At 42.2% G+C, this 27,694-nt stretch overlaps 1 protein-coding gene across 9 annotated transcripts in view; it reads right to left on the reverse strand.

Annotated features, from left to right (window-relative positions):
- Positions 1-25,671, reverse strand: part of LOC129868617 (relaxin receptor 1-like) — a 38,376-nt gene extending 12,705 nt beyond the window's left edge. For 3 of the 9 annotated variants that reach the window (XM_055942751.1, XM_055942750.1, XM_055942747.1), the window contains exons 1-3: positions 12,304-12,321; positions 8,102-8,173; positions 754-785 (exon numbers count right to left, since the gene is read on the reverse strand). Coding sequence is in view for 4 of the 9 variants with exons in the window: in XM_055942742.1 (XP_055798717.1) it covers positions 8,102-8,173; positions 12,304-12,409; positions 12,716-12,787; positions 21,305-21,433; positions 25,496-25,568 (452 nt within the window). In the remaining 5 variants the exon portion in view is untranslated. Of the gene's footprint in view, positions 1-753; positions 786-8,101; positions 8,174-12,303; positions 12,788-21,304; positions 21,434-25,495 lie in introns of those variants that run through there. The other 6 variants (XM_055942742.1, XM_055942744.1, XM_055942743.1 and 3 more) reach the window with 6 other exon arrangements.
- Positions 25,672-27,694: the final 2,023 nt, after the last annotated feature.

The following is a 27,694-nucleotide window of genomic DNA, read 5'->3' on the forward strand; positions in this document are numbered from 1 at the left end:
TTAAGAAAACTAAACGGCACCATTTTCTTGTTTTTTTTGTATTTATTTACTGATAGCCAGGGCCACACTAACACTCAGAAATAATTTCCAAACAAAGTATGTGTGTTTAGTGAGTCTGCCAGATCAGAGGCAATAGGGATGACCAGGGACGTTCTCTTGATAAGTGCATGAATTGGACCATTTTCCTGTCCTAAGAATTCCAAATTTAATGAGTACTTTTGGGTGTCAGGGAAAATGTATGGAGTAAAACGTACATTCTTTTTTTAGGAATGTAGTGAAGTAAAATTTGTCAAAAATATGTAAAGTAAAGTACAGTAAACACAAAAAAATTACTTAAATAGCACTTTAAAGTATTTTTACTTAAGTACTTTACACCCCTGATGTGTGGTTACTTAGGCCTGCACATCAACCAGTACTGCTATTTGAATGTCTTCAGAGAGAAGCATGCGTTATATATCAATACCATCTAAATGAATCCCTCCCACAATTGTACCCATAGTACAGAATAATATCTTCAAAGAATGGACAGCTTCAGATCTCAATGGCAGGAGTGTGTATAAGCTTTTGTTCCAGCCTAAAAATCATAGCCTATCGCCGTGATTAGTTATGTTGATCATGGTCAATAGATTACGTTGATCAAATGTTAGAGCTGGGCTGAGACAAAACCCTACACACTCCTGCTCTTCAGGACTTCCTGCAATGACTGAAATAGACCAAAGAAGGAGAATAGTGTTCCAGGTTGAAACAGCTTACCTAGTTGAAAGGTTCAGGCAGACCCATTGGTTCTGGAAAAGAGAAGGTGCAAATAAGGTTTGTAATTTGGCATCAATAACATGACAGTAATTCTATCTCAAAAACAAAAAATACACTTAAAACTCACCATAGCAGGTAGGACTAAATAAGGTTATGTAATCTTGCCTACTAGGGCTGGGAATTGCCAGGGACCTCACAATACGATATTATCACGATACTTAGGTGCCAATACGATATGTATTGCGATTCTATAGAGGGCTTGCAGTTGCATCACCTAGCAACCGCACCAGACACCATGTTAGAAGATCAGTCAGTCCTCCAATCAGAACCTATTCAAGTAAGAAAATATATTTTGAAAATGATAGCTACAGGAACTGTGTGTGCAGGCTAACTCAAATGAGCTGCTAACGTAACGCTAGCTAGCGAACTTTACATACTGTATAGCTAGCCAAGTGAATTAAATATCACCATCTAGTTTACTTCATATTAGCTAGTTAGCTACCTATGTTGATGTATTTATTGTTCTAACTCTAAATGCATTTGTAGCTAAGTAGCTAGCTAGCTAACAGCCATGTAAGAAGGTGAAAAGATTAGCTAGAAGTTCCAGCTGTCAGAGAGAGTAGGCTACTCTGGATAGGGCAAGTACCTTTGTGGGAGAACATTATGATGTTCCAGTCCCTAGCAAGAAAAACTGAGGACAGAGAGATACAGTGCATTCGGAAAGTATTCAGACCCGTTCATCTACATTTTGTTACGTTACGGGGGGCACAAGTGATGGGTGCACACAAATTATGTATACCGTATACAAATCATTGGTGCCCACCAGTGGAGGCTGCTGAGGGGAGGACGGATCATAATAATGGCTGGAACAGAACAAATGGAATGGCATCAAGAACATGGAAATCGTGTGTTTGGTGTATTTGATACCATTCCACTGATTCTTACCACGAGCCCGTCATCCCCAATGAAGGTGCCACCAATCTCCTGTGGTGCACACACATGCAACAGCCAGCGAACAGACAATCTGACAACACTCTGAATTTTCAAACAACGCTGAGCGCAATCACACTGGTGGCAATGCACCCTAAAGCCAATTTATGCTTGATCTGGAAATGTGATTCGGAAGCTCCGTATGGAGGGTTTGACGCAATTGCAGAGCCTCTGGAGTCTTGCGAAGGCCAAATCGAGCTACATACCGCATTGCTGTGCACCTCCCAAATTTTGCAACTATACAGAGCTATATGGAGCCCTCCGCATTGACGTAATTGATTGACGGTAGGTGGGGGAGGGGAGGGGGGGGTCCTGTATAAACACAAACTCACTTCCTTGACAACTTCCTTCACAAAAGCTCTGCTCTGCTCCACGAAGTACAAGAAGGTTGAATGCTCTGACTTTTGCAGAGGCCGCATCACAGTAAATGCTGTATGGCCGCTGGAGACAACAGATTGACCATGCAGAGCCTTTCAGTATAGAAAGTGTGAGGCAATTTCTGAACCTTCCGAAGGCTTGAGAATGCCAAATTGAGCTCAGTACCGCATCGCTTTGCTCCTCCCACATTTTGTAACAATGCAGAGGGCTCCGTATAGCTCCGCATTGACATGATTGGTTGACGGTATGTGAAGGCAGGAGGTCCTGTATAAACACAAACTCACTTCCTTGACAACTTCCTTCACAACAGCTCTGCTTCAGGAAGCGCCAGAAGTATGAATGCTCTGACTTCTGCGGAGGTACACTGCCAGGGCTCTGACCTTCACTCTATAGGCTGTCTCATTGTCGTCGGTGATCCGGCCTACCACCATTGTGTCTTCTCCAAACTTAATGATGGTGTTGGAGTCGTGCAAGGCCAAGCAGTTGTGGGTGAACAGGGAATACAGGAGGGGACTGAGCACGCACCCCTGTTGTTGCCTACCCTCATCACCTGGGGGCGGCCCATCATGAAGATTCAGTTGCAGAGGGAGCTGTTCAGCCCCAGGGTCCTTACCTTAGTGATGAGCTTGGATGGCACTAATTAAATCAAATCAAATCAAGCTTTATTTATACAGCACATTTCAGACATGGAATGCAACGCAATGTGCTTTACAGAAAAAAAACAAATAAAAAACAATGAAAATATAAGCTGAAATATTTACACAAAAAACAAAAGAATGACAAACTGAACGACTAAAAAGGAAAAGCAAAGGAAAAGCAAAGCTAAAAATATGTTTTAAAATATTTCCGGATTATGTCTACAGTTTCGGCCCCCTTCAGGTTCTCGGGCAGGATATTCCAGAGGCTGGGGGCATAATAACGAAAGGCTGCCTCTCCATGCCTCTTGGTCCAAGGCTTTGGCATAGTTTAAAGGCCAGTGCCAGAGGACCTGAGGGACCTACTGGATACACAACTTAAAAGCATGTCAAACATGTATTGGGGTGCACAATCGTGGATTGATTTAAAAACCAATAGAATATTTTTTTTATTAATTCTAAAACTCACAGGTAGCCAGTGCAGAGACCTTATAACCGGTGTAATGTGTGTAATGTGTGCTCTGTATGTTTTGCAGTTGACTAATGGTTTTCTTGGGTAGACCAGACAGGAGAGCATTACAATAGTCAAGCCTGCTTGTAATGAAAGCATGGATGTGTCTCTCTATATCAGCCTGAGAGAGAAATGGCTGCACCTTGGCAATGTTCCTCAGGTGGTAAAAAGCTATCTTGGTCACATTCCTAATGTGTGATTTGAAATGTAGTTAACAATCTAAAATAAAACCAAGGTGTTTTACCTGGTGTGTTATCTTTATTGTCCATGAATTAAAACGTGTGGCTAGATTCTCTGTCTGTGCTTTGGCTCCAAGTACAGTGGTCTTGTCTTGATTTACCTGGAGGAAGTTGTGAGCCATCCAAGTATTTAAATTACTAATACAGTCTAATAATTTATCTGTGCAGCTAAAATCCTCTGGAGACACAGAAATGTAAAGCTGTGTATCGTCTGTGTAGCAGTGAAAATCCATGCTGGCTTTCTGATAACACTGCCAAGGGGTAACATATATAAACTGAACCATGCAGGACCCAAAATCGAAACTTGTGTAATGCCACATGTCATGTACTGTATTTTCTCTGAGTTAAGTTCACCAAGGTGACCAAAAACTGTTGGCCGGTTAAATAAGTCCGAAACCAATTTAGAACTGGACCGGAGGTGGTGTTGAAAGCTGAGCTGTAGTCAGTTAACAGCATTCTCACATACTGTAGGTGTTCCTTTTGTCCAGGTGGGAAAGGGCAGTGTGGAGTGCAATAGAGATTGCATCATCTGTGGATCTGTTGGGGCTATATGTGAATTGGAGTTGGTCCAATGTGTCTGGTATGATAGTGTTGATGTGAGGCATGACCAGCCTTTCGAAGCATTTCATGGCTTCAGATGTTAGTGCTACAGGGCGGTAGTCATTTAGACAGGTTACCTTGGCTTTCTTAGGCACAAGGACTAGAGTGGTTTGCTTGAAACATGTAGGTATTGCAGACTGGGTCAGAGAGAGCTTGAAAATGTCAGTGAAGACACTTAGAGCATGCTCTGAGTACCCGTCCTGGTACGCATCTTACGAGCGTCAGAGCCAGTGTAGTAGGTTTTCGATCTTAGTCCTGTATTTGACGCTTTGCCTGTTTGATGGTTTGTCGAGGGCATAGTGGGATTTCTTATAAGCGTCCGGATTAGAGTTCCTGCTCCTTGGAAGCAACAGGTCTAGCCGTTAGTTCAGTGCGGATGTTGGCTGTAATCCATGGCTTCTGGTTTGGATATGTGTCACGCCTGCTCCCGCTCTCCCTCTCTGGCACTCAAGGGCGCCAGACGACCTATCATTACGCACAACTTTCCCCTTCGTTACGAGAACCTGCGCCTCATTGGACCCACCTGAACTCTATCATTATTTGATTACCTCCCCTTTATCTATCTGTTTCCTCTGTTTGTTCACTATGTCTGCATTGATGTTGTTACTTTGTCCCCTGTCCAGACGCTGTTCCTGTCCTGTTTTATGTCCGTTATTCACTAAATGTTCTCCCTGTACCTGTTTCCTGTCTCCAGCGTCGCTCCTTACAGAATGCATATACCAAAATTGGAAGCATCAGGGAGGCCTGTTTTTTTGTTGGTGACGTCGGGTCCGGGAACTGGGGGTGCCTCAGCTAGCTTGTCGGGCATCCATGCCCTAGCTGGCTCGAGAGGTTTTTCTTGCCCCGGTGGGCTCGGCAGGCGCCCACCCCACGTCCTACTTCGGTGGGCTATCGGGCTCCCATGCCTCAGCCGGTTTGCCAGGGTCCCACGCCTCTGCCGGTTCGTCGGGCTTCTACGCCCCAGCCGGCTTGTCCATCGCCCACACCTCAGCCAGTTTGTCAGACTCCTACGTCTCAGCGGGATCATCAGGCTTTCACGCTTCTACTGGATCATCAGGCTTTCACGCCTCCACCGGACCATCAGGCTCGCCCAGGTGGGATGCCGACGAACCGGCAGAGGCGTGGGAGCCTGATGGTCCGGTGGAGGCGTGAAAGCCTGATGATCCTGGGGGGCCGGTGGAGGAATGGGCGATGGACAAGCTGTCTGGGGCGTAGAAGCCCGACGAACCGGCAGAGGCGGGGGAGCCTGGCGAACCGGCTGAGGCGTGGGAGCCTGATGATCCTGGGGGGGGAGGGGGGTACTGTCACCCCTGCTCCCGCTCTCCCTCTCTGGCACTCGAGGGCGCCAGACTGCCTTTCATTACGTGCACCTGTCCCCTTCGTTACGCGCACCTGCGCCTCATTGGACCCACCTGAACCTGAACGCTGTTCCTGTCCTGTTTTATGTCCGTTAGTCATTAAATGCTCTCCCTGTACCTGCTTCCTGTCTCCAGCGTTGATCCTCACAGATATATACATATGATCACTGTAGGGACAACGTTGTCGATGCACTTATTAATGAAATGAAGCCGGTGACTGATGTCGTAAACTCCTCCATGCCATCGGATGAATCCCGGAACAGTCTGTGCTAGTGAAACAATCCTGTTTTTAGCATCCGCTTCATAGGACCACTTCCGTATTGACGCATCATAGGTACTTACTGTTTGAGTTTTTTCTTGTAAGCAGGAATCAGGAGGATAGTTATGGTCAGATTTGTGGAGGGCGGGGAAGAGCTTTGTTTTCCATCTCTCTATGTGGACTAAAGGCGATCGAGAGTTTTTATCCCTCTAGTTGCACAGGTGACACGCTGGTAGAAATAAGGCCAAATGGATTTCAGTTCTCCTGCATTAAAATCAATCTGTCCACTAGGAACCCTGCCTCTGGATGAGCATTTTCTTCTTTGCTTATGGCCCTATACAGCTCGTTGAGTGCAGGCTTAGTGCCAACATCGGTTTGTGATGGTAAATAGACAGCTACAAAAAATACAGAAGAAAACTCTCTTGGTAAATAGTATGTTCTACAGACGTCAAACTCAACTCTGGACCTTGAAGCCAGTTCCACTGCATTTTTTCATTGTTCCCCTGTCACGACCTAACCTTAGAGAGCCTTTTTATTTCTCTATTTGGTTAGGTCAGGGTGTGATTTGGGTGGGCAATCTAGTTTTCCTATTTCTTTGTTTTGCCTGGTATGGTTCCCAATCTATCGTTGTCTCTGATTGGGGATCATACTAACGCAGACTTTTTTCCAACCTTAGTTTGTGGGAACTTGATTTTGTTAGTTGCTGTATAGCCTGCAGAACTTTACGTTCGTTTTGTATTTTGTTGGTTTTTGGTGTTCATTTTAAAATAAAGTAAGATGTTCTCCTACCACGCTGCACCTTGGTCTCATTCCAACAACGGACGTAACATCCCCTCTAATCAGGGTGTGTGAAATTCATTATCAGGTAGAACAGAACCAGCAGGCTTCGGACCTCGTAGGGTAAGAGTTGAGTACCGCTGGTCTATAGCTTATCATGAGGTATTATTCTAACTCAGGCGAGCAGAACCTCGAGACTTTCTTCATATTAGAGGTCGCACACCAGCTGCACACCCTCTTCTAACCAGACTCTGCCATTCTGTCCTGCCGATGCATAGAAAAAACAGCTAGATGTATATTATCCATGTCCTTGTTCAGCCATGACACAACTCCGATGTAAAGTGTTTTTTCTCCAATTTGCCAGAATGTCACGTGTCCTATTTGTATCAGTACACTCATAACAACCTAATCCTTACGAAACTTCTATTCGATCAAACAAGCCACATGTAGAAAATAAGCCTTTCCATTTTTTGTTAACCAAATTGGACACTCATTGAACGCCATAGAAAAACTCCTCGCTTGCTGAGAGACAAAAACAAAGAAAACAGATTTTCAGAAAACAGATTTTGGGCCCAGTTATCCCTCTCGCTTTGCCTCATCCTCTCTGTTGAAAGTCAATGCTGCCACCAGGAGGCGCCTCACCTCCACTGGACCTGAAGGTTTCTTACAACTTTGACAGTGCTCTGTCATTGAGATCAGGACAACAACATTAACCCTATCAGTCCATAGATTTCAGCAAAAATGTACTTTTATTTATCTGACTTTGCTATTAGGATTGCTATTTTACCAGTAAAATATAGCTAGCTAGATAGCTAGATATGTTCCCCATAGCTATAATTATTAGCTAGCTAGATAGATAGCTAACTACATGGCTAGAAATTTTCATTGGGTATCTGTTTCTGTGATATGTCATGTTTCCTAGAAATAGTAGCTAAGCCTGCTGGCTGTTGATTGTAGTAAGTAATGTTGACTAAGCATGAAGCCTAACCCTTATGATGATAACTAGCTAGCCTCTCAGCCAAGCTTTTTGACTTGAATGTAACTGTCAATGATGTTATGTACTGTTAGTGCACGCATAGGTCATGGACTCAGTTCATTCAGGAATTACATAACTTTCCTGCCAGTGATGCAACAATGCCAATATGGTGATTTAGAGTTACAGTTAGCTGGTGTTCGAAAGCCTAGTGTTTCCATTCCCCTTTAACCACACCCCTCTGCAAACAGACCTTCTGCAATGATTATTACAAGGCGGTTCTTCTTTAATAGAAGAAGACGTTACCATTTGTGTATTAAAATGAATGGCTAAATGTGATGTTGCATACATCCCCAATAATATGGCTTCCTGAATTCAAGTTTTTGATTAACCAAACTTTATCAATGTACAAGCAACAGTCATTTTTCATGCTTTGGTCATCCTACTTTACTTTGATCTGGTTTCTTCCAAATATCATCCAATTTGAAGAAAAACATGGTTTTGACTATTCAGGTCCTTTAAACAGATTGAACACAAACTTAACAAATAAATAAATACTTGTCACTTTACAATTTAGAGTTAAGTACAGAAAAAGAAGGAAAGGTCAAAAAGAGGGAGTCACACTTACAGTCTCTCAAGGTGTTTGTAGCGGATGAACTGGTCTGGTTGGAGAGCTGTTATCTGGTTGCTGTTCAGCTCACTGAAGATATAGATAGCTGCTAGTTTGACTGTGCATAAACCACGTTTCCATCCACAGTTTTTATGCGAGTAAAGTCATACCGTATAAAAAAGGAATCATGACAGCTGTGATGGAAAGAGGAAGATTCCAGCATAGGGCAACCTGTCATTAGCATCTGGCTCTGTGGAGCATTCGGAGATGAGGCCTACCCCAAACTATTCAATCAAATTCTATATTGCATGTTGTCATTCGGTTACAGTGCATTCGGAAAGTATTCATACCCCTTGACTTTTTCCACATTTTATTATTTTACAGCCTTATTCTAAAATGTATTAAATAAAAAATCCTCATCAATCTACACACAGTACCCCATAATGACAAAGCAAAAACTGTTTTTTTGAATTTTTTTGCAAATGTGTTACAAATAGAAAACAGAAATAACTTATTTACATAAGTATTCAGACCCTTGCTATGAGACTCGAAATTGAGCCCAGGTGCATCCTGTTTCCATTGATCATCCTTGTGATGCTCCTACAACTTGATTGGAGTCTACCTGTGGTAAATTCAATTGATTGGACATGATTTGAAAGGCACACACCTGTCTACATAAGGTCCCGCAGTTGACAGTGTATGTCAGAGCAAAAACCAAGCCATTGGTTCGAAGGAATTGTCCGCAGAGATCTGAGACAGGATTGTGTCGAGACACAGGGGTACCAAAAAATGTCTGCAGCATTGATGGTCACCATGAACACAGTGGCCTCAATCATTCTTAAATGGAAGAAGCTTGGAACCACCAGACTCTTTCAAGAGCTGGCCGCCCGGCCAAACTGAGTAATCGGAGGAGAAGGGCCTTGGTCAGGGAGGTGACCAAGAACCCGATGTTCACTCTGACAGAGCACCATAGTTTCTCTGTACAGTAGAGATGGGTGAACCTTCCAGAAAGACAACCATCTCCGCAGCACTCCTCAAATCAGGCCTTTATGTTAGAGTGGCCAGACTGAAGCCACTCATCAGTAAAAGGCACATGACAGCCCGCTTGGAGTTTGCTCAAAGTCACCTTTAGACTCTCAGACCATGAGAAACAAGATTCTCTGGTCTGATGAAACCAAGATTCAACTCTTTGGCCTGAATGCCAAGCGTCACGTCTGGAGGAAACCTGGCTCCATCCGTACGGTGAAGCATGGTTGTGGCAGCATCATGCTGTGGGAATGTTTTTCAGCGGCAGGGACTAGGAGACTAGTCAGCATCGAGGGAAAGATCAACGGAGAAAAGTACAGAGAGATCCTTGATGAAAACCTGCTCCAGAGCACTCAGGACCTCAGACTGGGGCAAAGGTTCACCTTCCAACAGGACAACGACCCTAAGCACTGTCATGACTGGCCTGTTTGGGTCAGGTTACCGTGGATCACACTCCTACAAGAGACATTTGTCACACATCTTCCAGAGGGGGAGAGATCGAGAGGTATGGAGGTGGGGAGTTTTATGACACCTCCTGCCCATTGTAAATCTTAAGGCAGCAGACTAAATCCCTTTGTCCTCTCAGTATGGAGGAATGGAATGTATGATGGGCCTATGGAGAACCTACCTCAGAACAGTAACATGCAATAAATGAACTTTGGGACAATATGTTTCGTCAGACAAAATGGTGGTAATGACGATAGATGGAATATGAAAACGAATGTTGTTTTCGTTATGTTATTAAAAGTTAAATGACGACGTTATAACAAAAACATTGTAACGTGAAGAGTTTTCACAATATGTACCTGATGTTTGCATAATGTACTTTGTGTAGAAAATGTCCAGATCAAAGAGAGTGTTTTTGTAAAGATGAAATGTGAAGTTAGTTGTCTAAATTGGATCTGAGTAAAATCCAGACTTTGCCTCGTAACTAGTTCTGCCCAGAGAACTTGCCCTCAAGATGGAAACTCCCATTTCTGACCCGAGGGTATAAAACATGTGAGTTAAGAATTAGCATTATGACCACGAGCTGCAGCCAAGGTCCGATTAGTTGTAACCCCAAAACGCAACACGAGGTTGAAGAAGACAAAGGAACCTTTTAATAATCTATGCTACGGATGAGTAGTTATGTCTAAGAGGGGGAATTCAAGCATCACCACCAGGTTATTCTTTCTAAGGAATCGTGTGTCTACACTGCTTTCATTCCCACGCTGGAACCACCTATATGGCCGATTAGCCGTCCTCAGAAGACCCCTCTTTTGGAACAAGCGCGAGGAAACAGACCACTAAGAGAAAGGGCACTGATGTCGTGTGGACAATCAGAGAGTTACACCCAGTAACAACACACACGAGTGTCGCCATCAGAGGAGAAGTCGGAACTCGGTCCATGAAGACATACCCCATCGGAGACCTTTGACACGTAATTACATCATTATATTCTGACCCGTAAGAGCCGGCAGTTCGGGGCCAGGTTAGGGTTAAACTAAGCATAGTTTACAAATGTACCCAAGTGTGCTTTTCTCTCGTCCACTGTCTCTTTCTCTCTCTATTGAAATCCCCATTTTGTGTAACACGTGTAATATTGTGTTAGGGACCTGTTTCATCGTACTAAATTCTAATCAATAGCCCAGACTGTGTGTATGTGAATCTTATATTTTAATTTTAGCTTGTTAGTAAATAAATAATCACCTCAATTGGTGTGGTACGCACTTATTTAGTGGGACTCGGGTTTGTGCAGATTATGCGATGTTCAGAATGAGACTGTAGAGGAAATGTATTAATTAGCGACTGTTGTACAATCGATATTCTGATATTCTTAGAGTTCATTTGAGAAATAGAAACCCAATAAAGCCAAACTTTCCCATGTTGTCACAGGTTACTGAGTTAATATTTACCTGATTCATTTAATCACGTAATTATAAACAGTTAATCATTTGATGAACAGCAGTCTTCACGTTAATCAATCCAACGTCACAACAGCACACTGGCAAAACAATGCAGGACTGGCTTTGTGACAAGTCTCTGAATGTCCTTGAGTGGCCTCCCAGAAACCGGACTTGAACCCGATCTAACATCTCTGAGAGACCTGAAAATAGCTGTGCAGAAACACTCCCCATCCAACCTGACAGCGCTTGAGAGGATCTGCAGAGAAGAATGGGAGAAATTCCCCAAATACAGTTGTGCCAAGCTTGTAGCGTCATACCCAAGAAGACTCGAGGCTGTAATCGCTGCCAAAGGTGCTTCAACAAAGTCCTGAGTTAAGGGTCTGCATACTTATGTAAATGTCATATTTCAGTTTTGTATTTGTAATACATTTGCAAACATTTCTAAAAACACGTTTTTGCTTTTTCATTATGGGGTATTGTGTAGATTGATCAGGGGGAAAAAACGAATCAATCAATGTTAGAAAAAGGCTATAACAACATGTGGAAAAAGTCAAGGGGTCTGAATACTTTCCGAAATACTTTCCGTTAGCCTGTAACTGATTGAACTTCACAATGTGGTGAAATTGCACGTGATGAGCTTGGTGCTCTTTTCCAATAAATATTGACGGTCTTATTCTGGTGACATGATGATCCATGGTTGACTACCCTTTGATAAATAAAAATATTCTCACTCTTATCCATTATAATCTCATCATGTAGACTAGCCTACCCACACAGCCTACCCGCACTGTATCTGCGAGCTGTTGGCTAGAGCACACGTGCCAAGACCAGATTAGGCACATTTAACGCAACAGCTTTTGTGACAAAACTATTGGGAGAGTTGAAAATGCGATGGAAACACATTGAACTATTCGGTACATGAATACTTAAGCGAAAAAGTACATTTTATGTGCACTATGTCATTACAAACAGATTTTTATCTGCAACAAGTCAGTTTGGTGGAATCACACCACTGGTGGGAAAATGCACATATTTTCTTTATGCAGACTTTTGAATATTCTCATGAAAATCTGTCGCCAATTGGATGGAAAACTAGCTATAGATGTACACATTTTGTCCTGACATTTTGTCCTGATTATTCTACAATGTAGAAAACAGTAAGAATAAAGAAAAACCCTTGAACGAGTAGGTGTGTCCAAACTTTTGACTGATGCTGTATATGTGTATACAATATAGTATAGCCTTCCCAATACCAATCGCTGTGCTCTAGGGTTAGACTTTCCAAGGGCAGGAATCCAATATACTCACAGAGCTGTTATATTGGAAGACACAGCTGGGACGCTGAGTAGACCCTTTTTGTTACAGTTTATTCTCCTGCCCTCACAGAAACATACCTCTGGGAACACGCCCAGTACTGCAGGACAGAAGCACAGAAGACATGCACAGACACGCAGTTGTCCCACATAGCATTTCCTGAAATTACTGTTTGATATAATTCCTAAAAGTTTCTTAGAATTGCTTAAATTATTTATGTTATTTACAGTAACAGAAGGATGTGAATGGATGACCTCAAAGCATGATTTCATATTTAAAATGGGTTGACACATTTTTTGCTTTAGTTCAGGTTTAGTTAAAGTATTATCAATTCAAAGCAGTGCAACATTAGTTAGGCTATGTAAATAGTTGCATTTGCATCAGAAAATTTTACTCATCAACTCACTGCATTCCTTGGAATCTTCAACATTTTTCTTCATAAAGGCATCAAAAAGATGTGGCCACCCGCTGTTATCCACTGTACAGGGACACATTACAGTGAATGTTTTTATTTTTGTGCATACATTATGTGTGTGTTTTTGTGTGCAACTTAAATGTGTGAAGTTATAGACATACAGGTAACTGCCAAAAGAAACACTAGCACATAACGTTGGGCCACCACGAGCCACCAGAACAGTTTCAATGCGCCTTGGCATAGATTCTTTCAAGTGTTTGGAACTCTATTGGAGGGATGCGACACCATTCTTCCACGAGAAATTGAAAAAAGTCTATACTTTACCCCAGGATACCCATTATGGGTGGTAACTATAGAAACAAGGTAGCTTTATTCACGTCGGGGGAATTTAGCGAAACAAGATTGCTATATTCATGTCAGCAGAATTTAGTGAAAAGTGTCACCCTATTGTTATTGCGTTTCCATTTTAGTTTTTGTGTGTTGTACTTGCATTCAGTAGTGTCTATGAATCACATGATTATGAAGGCCTAAATATATGAAAGCGTGTATTCTTATTTTTTATTTATGTAGCTCTGGCCTTGTGATGTACTTGTCTATTAATATGTATTATGTCATGTTTTATGTTTTATGTAGACCCCAAGAAGAGTATCTGCTGCATTAGCATTAGCTAATTGGGGATCCTAATAAAATGCTAAATACCATAATTTTGTGTTTTGTTGATTAATTAATTACTTATTTAACTCAGGAGCCACACCTGTGTGGAAGCACCTGCTTTCAATATACTTTGGATCCTTATTTACCCAAGTGTTTCCTAAAATTTGCCAGTTAACTATATGTTTGTTCATGTTTGGTGTGACTAGATCCCTCAAACTCAACTCTGGACCTCGAAGCCAGTTCTCCTGCTTTTTCATTGTTCCCCTCTAATCAAGGACTAATTTAAACCTGGGACACCAGGTGGGTGCAATTGATTATCAGGTAGAACAGAAAACCTGCAGGCTCTGGACCTTGTAGTGTAAGTGTTGAATACCCCTGGACTAGATGCTTGATGACTATCTCAGAGCAGATGCATTGCAGCAGAAATAATTGTCTTCTAAATGCTATCTTATTTCCACCACCCCTGCCCTCCCTCCCACTTCAACTAGGGAGGCAGGTACCCTAGTGGTTAGGGCCAGTAACTGAGAGGTTGCTGGTTTGAATACCCGAGCCGACAAGGTGAGCCATTTGTTGATGTGCTCTTGTGCAAGGAACTTAATCCTAATTTGCTCCAGGGACGCTGTACTACTAAGGCTGACCCTGTAAAACAACACATTTCACTGCACCTATCTGGTGTGTGACAAAAACATACTGCACAATGTCATGACGTTGCCTGCTTGGGTATTGCAAACCCCATCCCCATCTCCCTGCCTCTCCCTTTCCTCCTTCAACCCATGCTGTGATCACAGAGAGACGTCGTAAATTTCTGAGAATCTCCTCATGGCCAAACAGTATTAACCTGTTGAGGATGGGGGCGCTGTTGAGACTATTTATGCTAATCGTGTAATTTTTGAAACGGCTTTCCACAAAATCCTTGATCGTACAATATGCATATTATTATTATTATTGGATAGAAAACAGTCTATAGTTTCTATAGGAGTTGAAATTTTGTCTCTAAGTGGAACAGAGCCCATTCTACAGCAATTTCCCTGACATGGAGTCAGATTTCAGAAATTTTGGCCACTGTTCTGGAGTCAGTTAAAAGGGCACTGTTATTGCTATGACTATACGGACACTGCTTACGTCTTCCCCTGGATGCCTTTACGTGATGACGATTTGAATGGGGTCGATTGCGCGTTCACAGGCCCTATAAATAAAAAAACCCTGTAGGTAGGAGCTCCTTTGCAGCTGCGTAATGCGCGTGGAGGACATCGACCTGCTATTTTTCCAAGCGTTAGTTTAGCCTGTTATATTTTTCCGGTCATGTTTTTACTCGTTATAGGAGTTAAAAACATCATAAGGTAGTTAATTTAAAGCGTTTTATAGCAATTTATATCCGTTTAGTGCGATTTTGGGACATTTATTTCTTTAACGCTGTGAATAGCTGGGCACGCTTCCAGTTCATCCCTAACACAGTTGGCATTTCCACATGGCAAGAGGACAGCTTTCCACCAAAAGACGATTACTCCCAAGAAAGGATCCTTTGCCCAAGATACTGATGGAAGAACAGCTCAAAGTAGGACATTTTTATTATGATAAATCGTGTTTCTGTCGAAAAATTTTAGTGGCTTAGGACGCCATGTTTTTTGACGTAGCTTCGCTTGGCGCAAACTGTATTGAAAAGTAAGGATAAATTAAAAAATGTAATTCCGCAATTGTATTAAGAATTAAATTGTCTATCAATCCCTGTCCACCCTATATTTTTTAGTCACGTTTATGAGTATTTATGTATAAGAGTAGATCACTGTCTAAGTGGCGCAAGGACATTTTCTGACCAGCTGAGCTACATTTCACATTGTCTAACCATGATTTTGGTGGCTAAATATAAACGTTTTCGATCAAACTCTATATGGATTGTGTAATATGATGTTACAGGAGTGTCATCTGAAGAATTCTGAGAAGGTTAGTGAAAAAATTAATATATTTTGGCGATGTTGACTTTTATCGCTCACTTTGGCTAGAATCAATGCTGGGCTGCTATGTGCTATGTGCTATGCTAATATAACGATTTATTGTGTTTTCGCTGTAAGACACTTAGAAAATCTGAAATATTGTCTGTATTCACAGGATCTGTGTCTTTCGATTCGTGTATGCTGTGTATTTTTACGAAATGTTTGATGATTAGTAAGTAGGTAAACACGTTGCTCTAAGTAGTTTTTCTATTCCATTTGTGACGGTGGGTGCAATTGTAACCTATGCCATCTACCTGAAATATGCACTTTTTTCTAACAAAACCTATCCCATACCATAAATATGTTATCAGACTGTCATCTAATGAGTTTTTTTCTTGGTTAAGGGCTATAAATATCTTAGTTTAGCCGAATTGGTGATAGCTACTGGTGTTGGTGGACAAATAAAAGATGGTGGATTATGCTAATGTGTTTTTAGGTAATAGATGTACATCTTTACATATTGTGTCTTCCCTGTAAAACATTTTAAAAATCGGACATGTTGACTGGATTCACAAGATCTGTGTCTTTCATTAGCTGTATTGGACTTTAATGTGTGAAAGTTAAATATTTAAAAAATATATTTTTTTTGAATTTCGCGGCACTGGTTTTTCAGTGGGGGTGGGGGGGGAGTGCCGCTAGCGGCACACTCATCCTAGAAAGGTTAAGAGAGAGGGTAAACTTTCAGGACAAAGGAATTCTCTTCCACCTCACAGAACTTGAGATACGAACATATTTCATATTCCTGCAAAAGTATAAAAGATCGGTGGGGAGTCCAGCTATTAACATGCCCGTTTGTCCCCATATGGGAAACTCATGAGAGACTGTGGGACTACATTACCATACCGCTGTTTATATAATAACCTCAGATATGAGGTTTACATCTGTTTGTTGTATAAAATGAATGAGTGAGTATGATACTGTTTGTATAATTGTGTAATATGATTTTGGACTGTTAAATGAACAAAAATACAAATCCCGTTTGATTTGAACTAAACCCGAGGACTAAGCCTGAGCCAGTTGTGTCAGACATCCAAGGACAGCCCCTCTCTGCTATCCGAATAAAAGCTCAACTCTGAGAAATTACCATTGAGACCATGTTTCTCTCCATGGGGAGAACGAAGGTTAAGTACCATTGCTGAATCTTTAACCATACCACGTGGTTAAACTCTTAGATGAAGAAGTCCTTGATATTGACTACTAGTCTGCAGCTAGGAATTCGGTATCATTGAACGCGAAGAAAGACAACCGCCGAAACATCCATTCTATAACGAATGTCACTCTGAACTATCCACAATAACCGAGACAGAAGGAACTCCAACCAAAACAAACTTCGCTCCAACGATCAAGACGACACACACCGAGCGTAACTATATATATATTGATTGCAATTGTTCCCGAATGAGTGAGCGTTCATGTGTAAGGATTAGCATGTCAATTGTTATAATTGTGAACTCTGTAGTGAATTCTTAGTCGAACGCAACTTTCCCTTTGTCTAACAAGCCGCTATGCCGGTTCAGCCCACTAGGGCATATTTCTCCCATCATTTCATGTAACTATTTTTAAGTTTGATTGTTTGTTTATGCATTTCTGTGAATTAATTAGTTAGTAATAAATAAATGATTTAAGACAATTGATGTATGGATGACTCATAGTGAAGACTGGGTTCGTGCAGATAATCAACAATTTACGACATTTGGAATGAGACTAACGTGAGGTAAAAATAAATAAATCATTAATCAGAAGACTATTGTTCAGATATGAAAATATCTGAAAGGTTATATTTGTCATGTTTTGTCTTTGATCTTCATGTCTTGTCCCTGTGCTTCCCTCTGCTGGTCTTATTAGGTTCTTTCCCTCTTTCTATTTCCTCTCTCTCCTCCTTCCTTTTTCCCTCTCCCGCTCTCTCTCTCTATCGTTCCGTTCTTGCTCCCAGCTGGTTCTCATTCTCCTAACGACCTTATTTACTCTTTCACACCTGTCCCCTATTTTGCCCTCTGATTTGAGTCCCTATTTCTCCCTCTGTTTTCTGCTTCTGTCTTTGTCGGATTCTTGTTTGATGTTTGCTGTTCTGTGTCCTTGTTCCGCCCTATCGTGTTTTTGCCTTCATCAGATGCTGCGTGTGAGCAGGTGTCTAGTGGTCGCGTCTCCAGTCGTTCATCTCTACTGACGAGAGGATTTCAGTTTTCCTGTTTTGTTTTTACCTTAGATATATCAGGAGTATCGTTTTTGTCTAAGACTGGAATAAAGACTCTGTTTCTATTTCGTCGCTTTTGGGTCCTCCTTCATCAGCATAACAGAAGAATCCGACCAAGAATGGACCCAGCGACTATGGATTCTCTCAACACTACCGTCAAGTTCCAGGGAGCAATGCTCGGCAGACACGAGCAGGAATTGTCTGCTGCTCGTCATGCCGTTGAGACCCTGGCCGCTCAGGTCTCCGATCTCTCAGGACAGTTTCAGAGTCTTCGTCTCGTACCACAAGCTACTTCCTGGTCTTCCGAGTCTCCGGAACCCAGGGTTAATAATCCACCATGTTACTCTGGACAGCCCACTGAGTGTCGCTCCTTTCTCACCCAGTGTGATATTGTGTTCTCTCTCCAGCCCAACACATACTCTGGAGAGAGAGCTCGGATCGCTTACGTCATATCACTCCTTACTGGGCGGGCTCGGGAGTGGGGCACAGCTATTTGGGAGGCAAGGGCTGAGTGTTCTGACGTTTATCAGAACTTTAAGGAGGAGATGATACGGGTCTTTGATCGTTCAGTTTTTGGGAAGGAGGCTTCCAGGGGTCTGGCTTCCCTATGTCAAGGTGATCGATCCATAACGGATTACTCTATAGAGTTTCGTACTCTTGCTGCATCCAGTGACTGGAACGAGCCGGCGTTGCTCGCTCGTTTTCTGGAGGGACTCCACGCTGAGGTTAAGGATGAGATTCTCTCCCGGGAGGTTCCTTCCAGCGTGGACTCTTTGATTGCACTCGCCATCCGCATAGAACGACGGGTAGATCTTCGTCACCGAGCTCGTGGAAGAGAGCTCGCGTTAACGGGGTTTCCCTTCTCCGCATCTCGACCATCTCCTTCCATCGGCTCAGAGACTGAGCCCATGCAGCTGGGAGGTGTTCACATCTCGACTAAGGAGAGGGAACGGAGAATCACCAACCGCCTTTGCTTCTATTGCGGTTCTGCTGGACATTTTGTCATGTCATGTCCAGTGAAAGGCCAGAGTTCATCAGTAAGCAGAGGGCTACTGGTGAGCGCTACTACTCAGGTCTCTCCATCAAGATCCTGTACTACCTTGTCGGTCCATCTACGCTGGACCGGGTCGGCTGCTTCCTGCAGTGCCTTGATAGACTCTGGGGCTGAGGGTTGTTTTATGGACGAAGCATGGGCTCGGAAACATGACATTCCTCTCAGAGAGTTAGGGAGGATCACACCCATGTTCGCCTTAGATGGTAGTCCTCTCCCCAGTATCAGATATGAGACACTACCTTTAACCCTCACAGTATCTGGTAACCACAGTGAGACCATTTCTTTTTTGATTTTTTGTTCACCTGTTACACCTGTTGTTTTGGGTCATCCCTGGCTAGTATGTCATAATCCTTCTATTAATTGGTCTAGTAATTCTATCCTTTCATGGAACGTTTCTTGTCATGTGAAGTGTTTAATGTCTGCTATCCCTCCTGTTTCTTCTGTCCCCTCTACTCAGGAGGAGCCTGGTGATGTGACAGGAGTGCCGGAGGAATATCATGATCTACGCACGGTCTTCAGTCGGTCCAGAGCCAACTCTCTTCCTCCTCACCGGTCGTATGATTGTTGTATTGATCTCCATCCGGGGACCACTTCTCCTCGGGGTAGATTATTCTCTCTGTCGGCTCCCGAACGTAAGGCTCTCGATGATTATCTGTCTGCTGAAGGCATTCAGATGGATCCCGCTACGGTCCAGGATGTCAGCGATTGGCCTGTTCCTAAGTCACGTGTCGAGTTACAGCGCTTTCTCGGTTTCGCTAATTTCTATCGGCGTTTCATTCGTAATTTCGGTCAAGTGGCTGCCCCTCTCACAGCTCTGACTTCTGTCAAGTCTTGCTTTAAGTGGTCTGGTTCCGCCCAGGGAGCTTTTGATCTCCTCAAGAAGCGTTTTACATCCGCCCCTATCCTTGTTACTCCTGACGTCACTAAACAATTCATTGTCGAGGTTGACGCTTCAGAGGTGGGCGAGGGAGCCATTCTGTCCCAGCGCTTCCAGTCTGACGATAAGGTCCATCCTTGCGCTTACTTTTCTCATCGATTGTCGCCATCGGAACCCGAGGGGATTCTCCCTGAAGGGCGTGTTGTCGGGTTGACTGTCTGGGGAATTGAGAGACAGGTAAAGCAAGCACTCACTCACACTGCGTCGCCGCGCGCTTGTCCTAGTAACCTTCTGTTCGTTCCTGTCTCTATTCGTCTGGCTGTTCTTCAGTGGGCTCATTCTGCCAAGTTAGCTGGTCACCCCGGCGTTCGGGGTACGCTTGCTTCTATTCGCCAGCGGTTTTGGTGGCCTACTCAGGAGCGGGACACGCGCCGTTTTGTGGCTGCTTGTTCGGACTGCGCGCAGACTAAGTCAGGTAACTCTTCTCCTGCCGGTCGTCTTAGACCGCTTCCCATTCCTTCTCGACCATGGTCTCAGATCGCCTTAGACTTTATTACCGGTCTGCCTTCGTCAGCGGGGAGGACTGTGAGAGCCGCCAATAAACGTAGGATTAAGAGTCCTAGGTATTGTCGCGGTCAGAGAGTGTGGCTTTCCACTCGTAACCTTTCCCTTACGACAGCTTCTCGCAAGTTGACTCCACGGTTCATTGGTCCGTTCCGTGTCTCTCAGGTCGTTAATCCTGTCGCTGTGCGACTGCTTCTTCCGTGACATCTTCGTCGCATCCACCCTGTCTTCCATGTCTCTTGTGTCAAGCCTTTTCTTCGCGCCCCCGTTCGTCTTCCCTCCCCCCCTCCCGTCCTTGTCGAGGGCGCACCTATTTACAAGGAACGGAAGATCATGGACATGCGTTCTCAGGGACGTGGTCACCAGTACTTAGTGGAGGGGGAGGGTTTCGGTCCTGAGGAGAGGAGTTGGGTTCCATCTCGGGACGTGCTGGACCGTTCGTTGATTGATGATTTCCTTCGTCGCCGCCAGGGTTCCTCCTCGAGTGCGCCAGGAGGCGCTTGGTGAGTGGGGGGGTACTGTCATGTTTTGTCTTTGATCTTCATGTCTTGTCCCTGCGCTTCCCTCTGCTGGTCTTATTAGGTTCTTTCCCTCTTTCTATTTCCTCTCTCTCCTCCTTCCTTTTTCCCTCTCCCGCTCTCTCTCTCTATCGTTCCGTTCTTGCTCCCAGCTGGTTCTCATTCTCCTAACGACCTTATTTACTCTTTCACACCTGTCCCCTATTTTGCCCTCTGATTTGAGTCCCTATTTCTCCCTCTGTTTTCTGCTTCTGTCTTTGTCGGATTCTTGTTTGATGTTTGCTGTTCTGTGTCCTTGTTCCGCCCTATCGTGTTTTTGCCTTCATCAGATGCTGCGTGTGAGCAGGTGTCTAGTGGTCGCGTCTCCAGTCGTTCATCTCTACTGACGAGAGGATTTCAGTTTTCCTGTTTTGTTTTTACCTTAGATATATCAGGAGTATCGTTTTTGTCTAAGACTGGAATAAAGACTCTGTTTCTATTTCGTCGCTTTTGGGTCCTCCTTCATCAGCATAACAATATTGGGAAATTATAACTTTGTAATCTAATAACTTTCCCTGGTGCCCTCGAATTCATAGTTAATTAGTTACGTTATTACTCAAGTGATCGCGTAATCCCTAATTACAGGAATCTTTGATAAAAACTATAAGTCTTCAATTTAATGATAGCAAAGACACGACAACAATAGCCATCTGTCTACACTCTTGTAGCTGCTGTTGTTCAAGGCTCACCGCAGTTCTCCTCATCAGCTCCGTTAGCACAGTCCTGGACCCCATTGCAGTGGTAAAGCTGGGGCAGGCACACAGACAGGTTGCCACAGGGGAACTGGCCCAGTGGACAGACAGGGTAGAGGCTGCTGTCTGTGGAGGATTTTAAAGGAGACACTAAAACATCTCTGATTCAATCCAAAAATACCTTAAAAGCCTTTTCGAGTAGCATGGACGTATTTCTAGCATCAATGGATAGAAGTAATCAAAAACAAGATAATGAAGTCAAATAGAAAATAGAGAAATGAAGACATATGAAATGAAAAATGTATGATACATTGAAACATTGTATGAGCACAATGGCTTTGTAAATGGCCTGCTTGGGGGTAAACAAGTACAGCTAAGTGCACTTATTTGTCACTGTCATATTTCATGTAGAGACCATAGGTTTAGTCTAAATTATGCAAGATATTTATTAGCTGAGTACCTATGGTTAAGTACAGTGATTAAATAAAATAAAATTAATAGGCTTTTTGAAATATAACAAATTCACAGTCCTACGTTAAAGACGTTGAATTAATAGATTATACATGACATCTATGATGATAGTTTTGCCTCCTTTCCAAGATGTCTGAGTTCATGATGCTGTCAGGTCACATGACTGATGGAAGCTGTGCTTAGAACTCTGACTGATCTGCCACCACTCGTGTGACCTCACATCCTCATGACATCACGCAGGTCCCCCTGTGTTCCCCCACATTCCCTATGGTGGCAGTGGAACAGCTCCGGGGTTGGATGAAGTTTTTTTCCTTAATTATTACAACATTTTGTCCACATTTCATCTGTATCTAAAAAACAAGACATTATAAAAGTCAACTTTACAGTTCATTGGTTTGTATTTGTACATTTGAATGAGTTACCCAAGGGAATGAAGCCATTAGACAGTTTCACACTTTTACTACTGTATGTTTAATTTTACACAATGTACATCCTACATGTGATGCTCTGCATAATCACAAGCAAAACACCACTCCATGGGGTAACTCTTTCAACTGTTTAATTTCACTCATGCTCAAAGGGTTAGTTCAAATGCTGACTTGAATATTGAAATATACACTTAGCATTAAAATGTGCAACAAGGTTAATCTAAACCAAACAGATATAGCAAATAAATTGCTACAAAAAGCAAACATTGCAACAAGTGGCTGCTTGCTTGTAATCACACTGTGAAAATCTCCACCCACCTGCTGCTTGGGTGAACCACCACCAATGAATATGTGTATGATATTTGAATCTGTATCTAAATTGGTGTACGTCTACTCTAGAGAGACCCCATTGTGTTCAGGAATGCTATGTGGCATTTTGTCATACTTAAATAAATAATAATAATTTTTAAAAAATACAATAATAAATATATACATTACCAGTCAAAAGTTTGGACAGACCTACTCATTGAAGGGCTTTTATTGATTTGTGCTATTTTCTACATTGTAGAATAATAGTGAAGACATCAAAACTATCAAATAACACATATGGAATCATGTAATAACCAAAAAAGTGTTAAACAAATCAAAATTGATTTTAGATTCTTGCAAGTAGCCACCCTTGGCCTTGATGACAGCTTTGCACACTTGGCATTCTCTCATCCAGCTTCAAGAGGAATGCTTTTCCAACAGTCTTGAAGGAGTTCCCACATATGCTGAGCACTTGTTGGCTGCTTTTCCTTCACTCTGCGATCCAACTCGTCCCAAACCATCTCAATTGGGTTGACGTTGGGTGATTGTGGAGGCCAGGTCATATGATGCATCACCATCACTCTTCTTCTTGGTCAAATAGAAAACCAAATGATAGTCCCACTAAGCGCACACCAGATGGGATGGCGTATCGCTACAGAATCCAGAGGTAGCCATGCTGGTTAAGTGTGCCTTGACTTCTAAATAAATCACAGACAGTCACCAGCAAAGCACCCCCACACCATCACACCTCCTCCTCCATGCTTCACGATGGGAACCACAAATGCGGTGATCATCCGTTCAGCTACTCTGTGTCTCACAAAGACACGGCATTTGGAACCAAAAATCTCAAATTTGGACTCATCCAACCAAAGGACATATTTCCACCGGTCTAATAGCCATTGCTCGTGTTTCTTGGCCCAAGCAAGTCTCTTCTTCTTATTCGTGTCCCTTAGTAGTGGTTTCTTTGCAGCAAATTGACCATCAAGGCCTGATTCACACAGTCTCCTCTGAACAGTTGATGTTGAGATGTGTCTGTGACTTGAACTCTGTGAGGTGCAATCTGAAGTGCAGTTAATTGCCGATTTCTGAGGCTGGTAACTCTAATGAACTTATCCTCTGCAGCTAAGGTAACTCTGGGTCTTCCTGTCCTGTGGTGGTCCTCATGAGAGCCAGTTTCATCATTGCACTTGATGGTTTTTGCAACTGCACTTGAAGAAACTTTCAAAGTTCTTGAAATGTTCCACATTGACTGACCTTCATGTCTTAAGGTAATGATGGACTGTCATTTCTCTTTCCTTATTTGAGCTGTTCTTGCCATAATATGGACTTGGTATTTTACCAAATAGTGCTATCTTCTGTATATCACCCCTACCTGACAGACTGTCTCAAACACATTAAGAAGGACAGAAATTCCACAAATGAACTTAACAAGGCACACCTGTTAATTGAAATGCATTCCAGGTGACTACCTCATGAAGCTGGTTGAGAGAATGCCAAGAGTGTGCAAAGCTGTAATCAAGGCAAAGGGTGGCTACTTGAAGAATCTCAAATATAAAATGTATATTTTTGATTTGTTTAACACTTTTTAGGTTACTACATGATTCCATATGTGTTATTTCATAGTTTTGATGTCTTCACTATTATTCTACAATGTAGAAAATAGAAAAAATAAAGAGAAACCCTGGAATGAGTAGGTGTGTCCCAACTTTGACTGGAACTGTGTATAACCTTTATTTCAACAGAGTCATCTCTTTCACAGATAATCCCTGCATACACATTAATATAGATCAATACACATCAATATAAAGTACACACATCACTATTCACATCAATACACAAAAAGCAAAACACATTCATAGAAAACAAACACATTTTTCAGTAATAATGTGCTCAATGAGCTTTTTGAATTTCCCTAGAGACACCAATTCATCCAACTTTAGAGAGCCTTGGAGACCATTCCACAAGCAAGGTGGAAAAAAACTAAAAGCTGATTTACCGAACTCAGTGGAGACTGGGTCTGGTATCTCGTACGTCTATAACAATGACGTAAGGTACGGAGGAAGTTCGTGCTATAGGGCTTTAGAAACAAAAAGAGTGCAATGCATCGATCTACGACACTTCAGAGAGGGCCAGCCTACTTTCTGATACAGAATACAATGCTGTACTGAACCTATCGTCCGTAATAAAGCGTAGTGTGCTATGATAAACTGCGTACAATTGCTTCAATACAGTGGCAGCTGCATTTATATATTTGAACAATATCGCTATAACCAGTCTATAATCAATAAGTTTACTGCTATTTAATGAAAAGCATGGCCTATTCCTATAAAAGAAGCACATTTTAATTCTTAATTTCTTAACTCAACAAATGTCTTAACAAATGTCTTAATCCTTAAGAGTCCATTGACGTACCCATGCGTCAATATAAATAACAGAATAAAACATTCCCCATCAAAATATGTCAGTTTAATAAGCTAAATATATAAAAGAATTTGCATGGGCTGCATCTCAAATCCACCACATCTGCATATGTCAGACTTCCACATCTACGGTGGAAGGTGGCAGAGTTACAGCCAATGACATATGTAAACCCTGGATTATATAATGGATGTTATACTGGAACTCTTAATTTCTTAACTAATTCATCAAATTTCTTAACTAATGTGTTAACTATCTCACTTATTGGACTAATGCAAAACAAATATAATGTAATGTTATGGGTCAATGCCCCCATTCTACTCAGGAGGGATATTCATATATTATTTAGTAGACATTAACAGGCAATTCAAACCTGTGTATGTTATCACAAATAAGGTGTACTTTCAGTGCCATCCAATAGCACTTTGATTCCCTTTCCTCATTTTCACTAATGAGAATGACATGATTCATAGAAGCAGGATAATCATTGATTATGTCAATGTCTGAATCCCAGTCTATACAGTTATTATCCTATTATTGATACCAAAATTAAATGACTTACCTATGACAGCTGTCAGAGAAAGATAACCGAAGATGCATAGAGGGTGCATTATAGGAGCAGTAACGAGATGCATCTCTCTTTTCGTAATCCTGATCCAAGTGATCGCAAGTGGGAATGAGGCTCCACTGCACTGACTCCACCAGCTTTTGGTGTCAGATCTCTCAAACACATAGCCTCTTGCATTTAAGTGTGTGCTGCATACACACACTCTCTATCTCTCATTTTACTCTCTCTCACTTATTCACTCACTTACTTGTTCTCTGTCTCTCACATACATACACACACACACACACACACACACACGGCTGAACATTCGCTTATACAATTACTCTGCCAATGTGGAAAAAAAGAGAACAATACAACAATAGCCATTATTGGTTATTGATCATCTCTTGACTACGCCCTGCCTGGGTACTGTACATTGCATCTGTCTGATCAATCACTGTTTATACCTTGGATTGGTGCTGAGATTTCAGGTGCAGCTCATACAGAAAATTGTTTCATTTATTGTCTGGATGAAATCCAATATCTGATTCCAAAACTAAGTGAGGTGATCACGGTGTGTCATCATAGAAAAGACAGGAGTGCAATGAAACCTTACGATTCTCTCTCAACTGAGAAACAATTGATAATATCAATAATATATATATTTTTTTTAACTAATCTAAATCTATATTTTTGATGGAATCATATTATTCACCAGATGCAAGAATGAGAAACCATGCCTCTTGCATCAGCTGAAATTCCGTTTCAGATTCAACACAAATATACTGTACAGTATTTCAAACGGAACGTACAGAGTGCTTTGTATTTCTGTATTTTTTAGCTACTTTATTACAAAATCTGACATTACAATTGGGTTTACAATGATTTTTTACTGTAGTTCTTTTACTTAAACACCACCACCTATCAGGAGTGCTGGGCAGGGCACATTTTTACATGCCTTTAGATATGACATCGGTTATGTCGACGTAATCATTCATCAACAAGCTAACTAGCAGCATGCTAAAGAAGTAAACCAAAACCTTCCCTTGTATTTTGAGTAAATATTTGAGTTTTCATTTACCCCATTTGATTTATCTAGCTTACTTTAGGAACAATGCCGAAGATCATCTCACAAAGTGCTGTTTGTTCAGACACCCGAGATCGAGAGGAATATGATGATGGAGAAAAGCCTCTTCATTATTATTGTTTGTGTGGGCAAATGGTGTTGGTTCTCTGTGAGGAGCTAGCTATCTATTTAGCAGCTATTCAACTAGCTAGCCAAGTTGCCTAGCTAGCTAACGCTCATATTCAAGCATTCATAAACAACGTTTAATCAATGTGTGTAGTAGTATTATGCGTAGAAATGTCTGTATTTTTTCTGTAATCAAGAATAAATTGGCAGAGAGCTAGCTAGCTAGTTTTAAACACACTAACGTCCTGGGCCCGGTTTCCCAATAGCAATGGAATTTAAGATTATGAAGATTAAATCATTAAAGCCAATTTATGCTTGATCTGGTAGGGCGATCCAGAGGCTCCGTACAGAGGGTGTGACCCAATTGCAGACCTTCCGGAGGCTTGTGGAGATCAAATCGAGCTCCATAAAAGCCAATTCATGCTTACTCCAACAATGTGAGCTGGAGGCTCCGTATGGAGGGGTTGACACAATTGCAGAGGCTTGCGGAGTCCAAATCGAGCTCCGTACCTCATTGTCGTGCGCCTCTAAAATTTTGTAACAATGCGGAGGGCTCCGTATAACTTCACATTGACGTGATTGGTTGACAGTAGATGGGGGCGGTACATCCTGTATAAACAAGCTCAATTCCTTGACAACAAACATGGAGAACTTTGACGAAAGGCTATCAGAACAAGCACACAAATAAAAAACATATTTATGGTACCTTATCAGGAATTTTAAAGACAAACATTTGTTTGAACTCCTGGAAAAAGATCGGGGAGGTTATGGGGATAGATGCGGTTAAGAGGTCAATGGAATGCAGACCGTGGGGGATAGGATGCTAGATTGGAACACATTCACAAATCTGATCTAACAAAGTTGGTATTTGTCAAATCCGTCATGATTAATGTTCCACAATGTGGTTACTAAAATCCGATCTGGATATATTTGCTTGTTTTTGCTGCATAACATTTAGAAGTTGACTGCTAAAAGCTAACTCCGATTCGTTAAAGCTGGTAGCATAGTTAGCATAGTAGGTT

Source organism: Salvelinus fontinalis, chromosome 13 (assembly GCF_029448725.1).
Source record: "Salvelinus fontinalis isolate EN_2023a chromosome 13, ASM2944872v1, whole genome shotgun sequence".
Lineage (NCBI taxonomy): Eukaryota > Metazoa > Chordata > Actinopteri > Salmoniformes > Salmonidae > Salvelinus > Salvelinus fontinalis.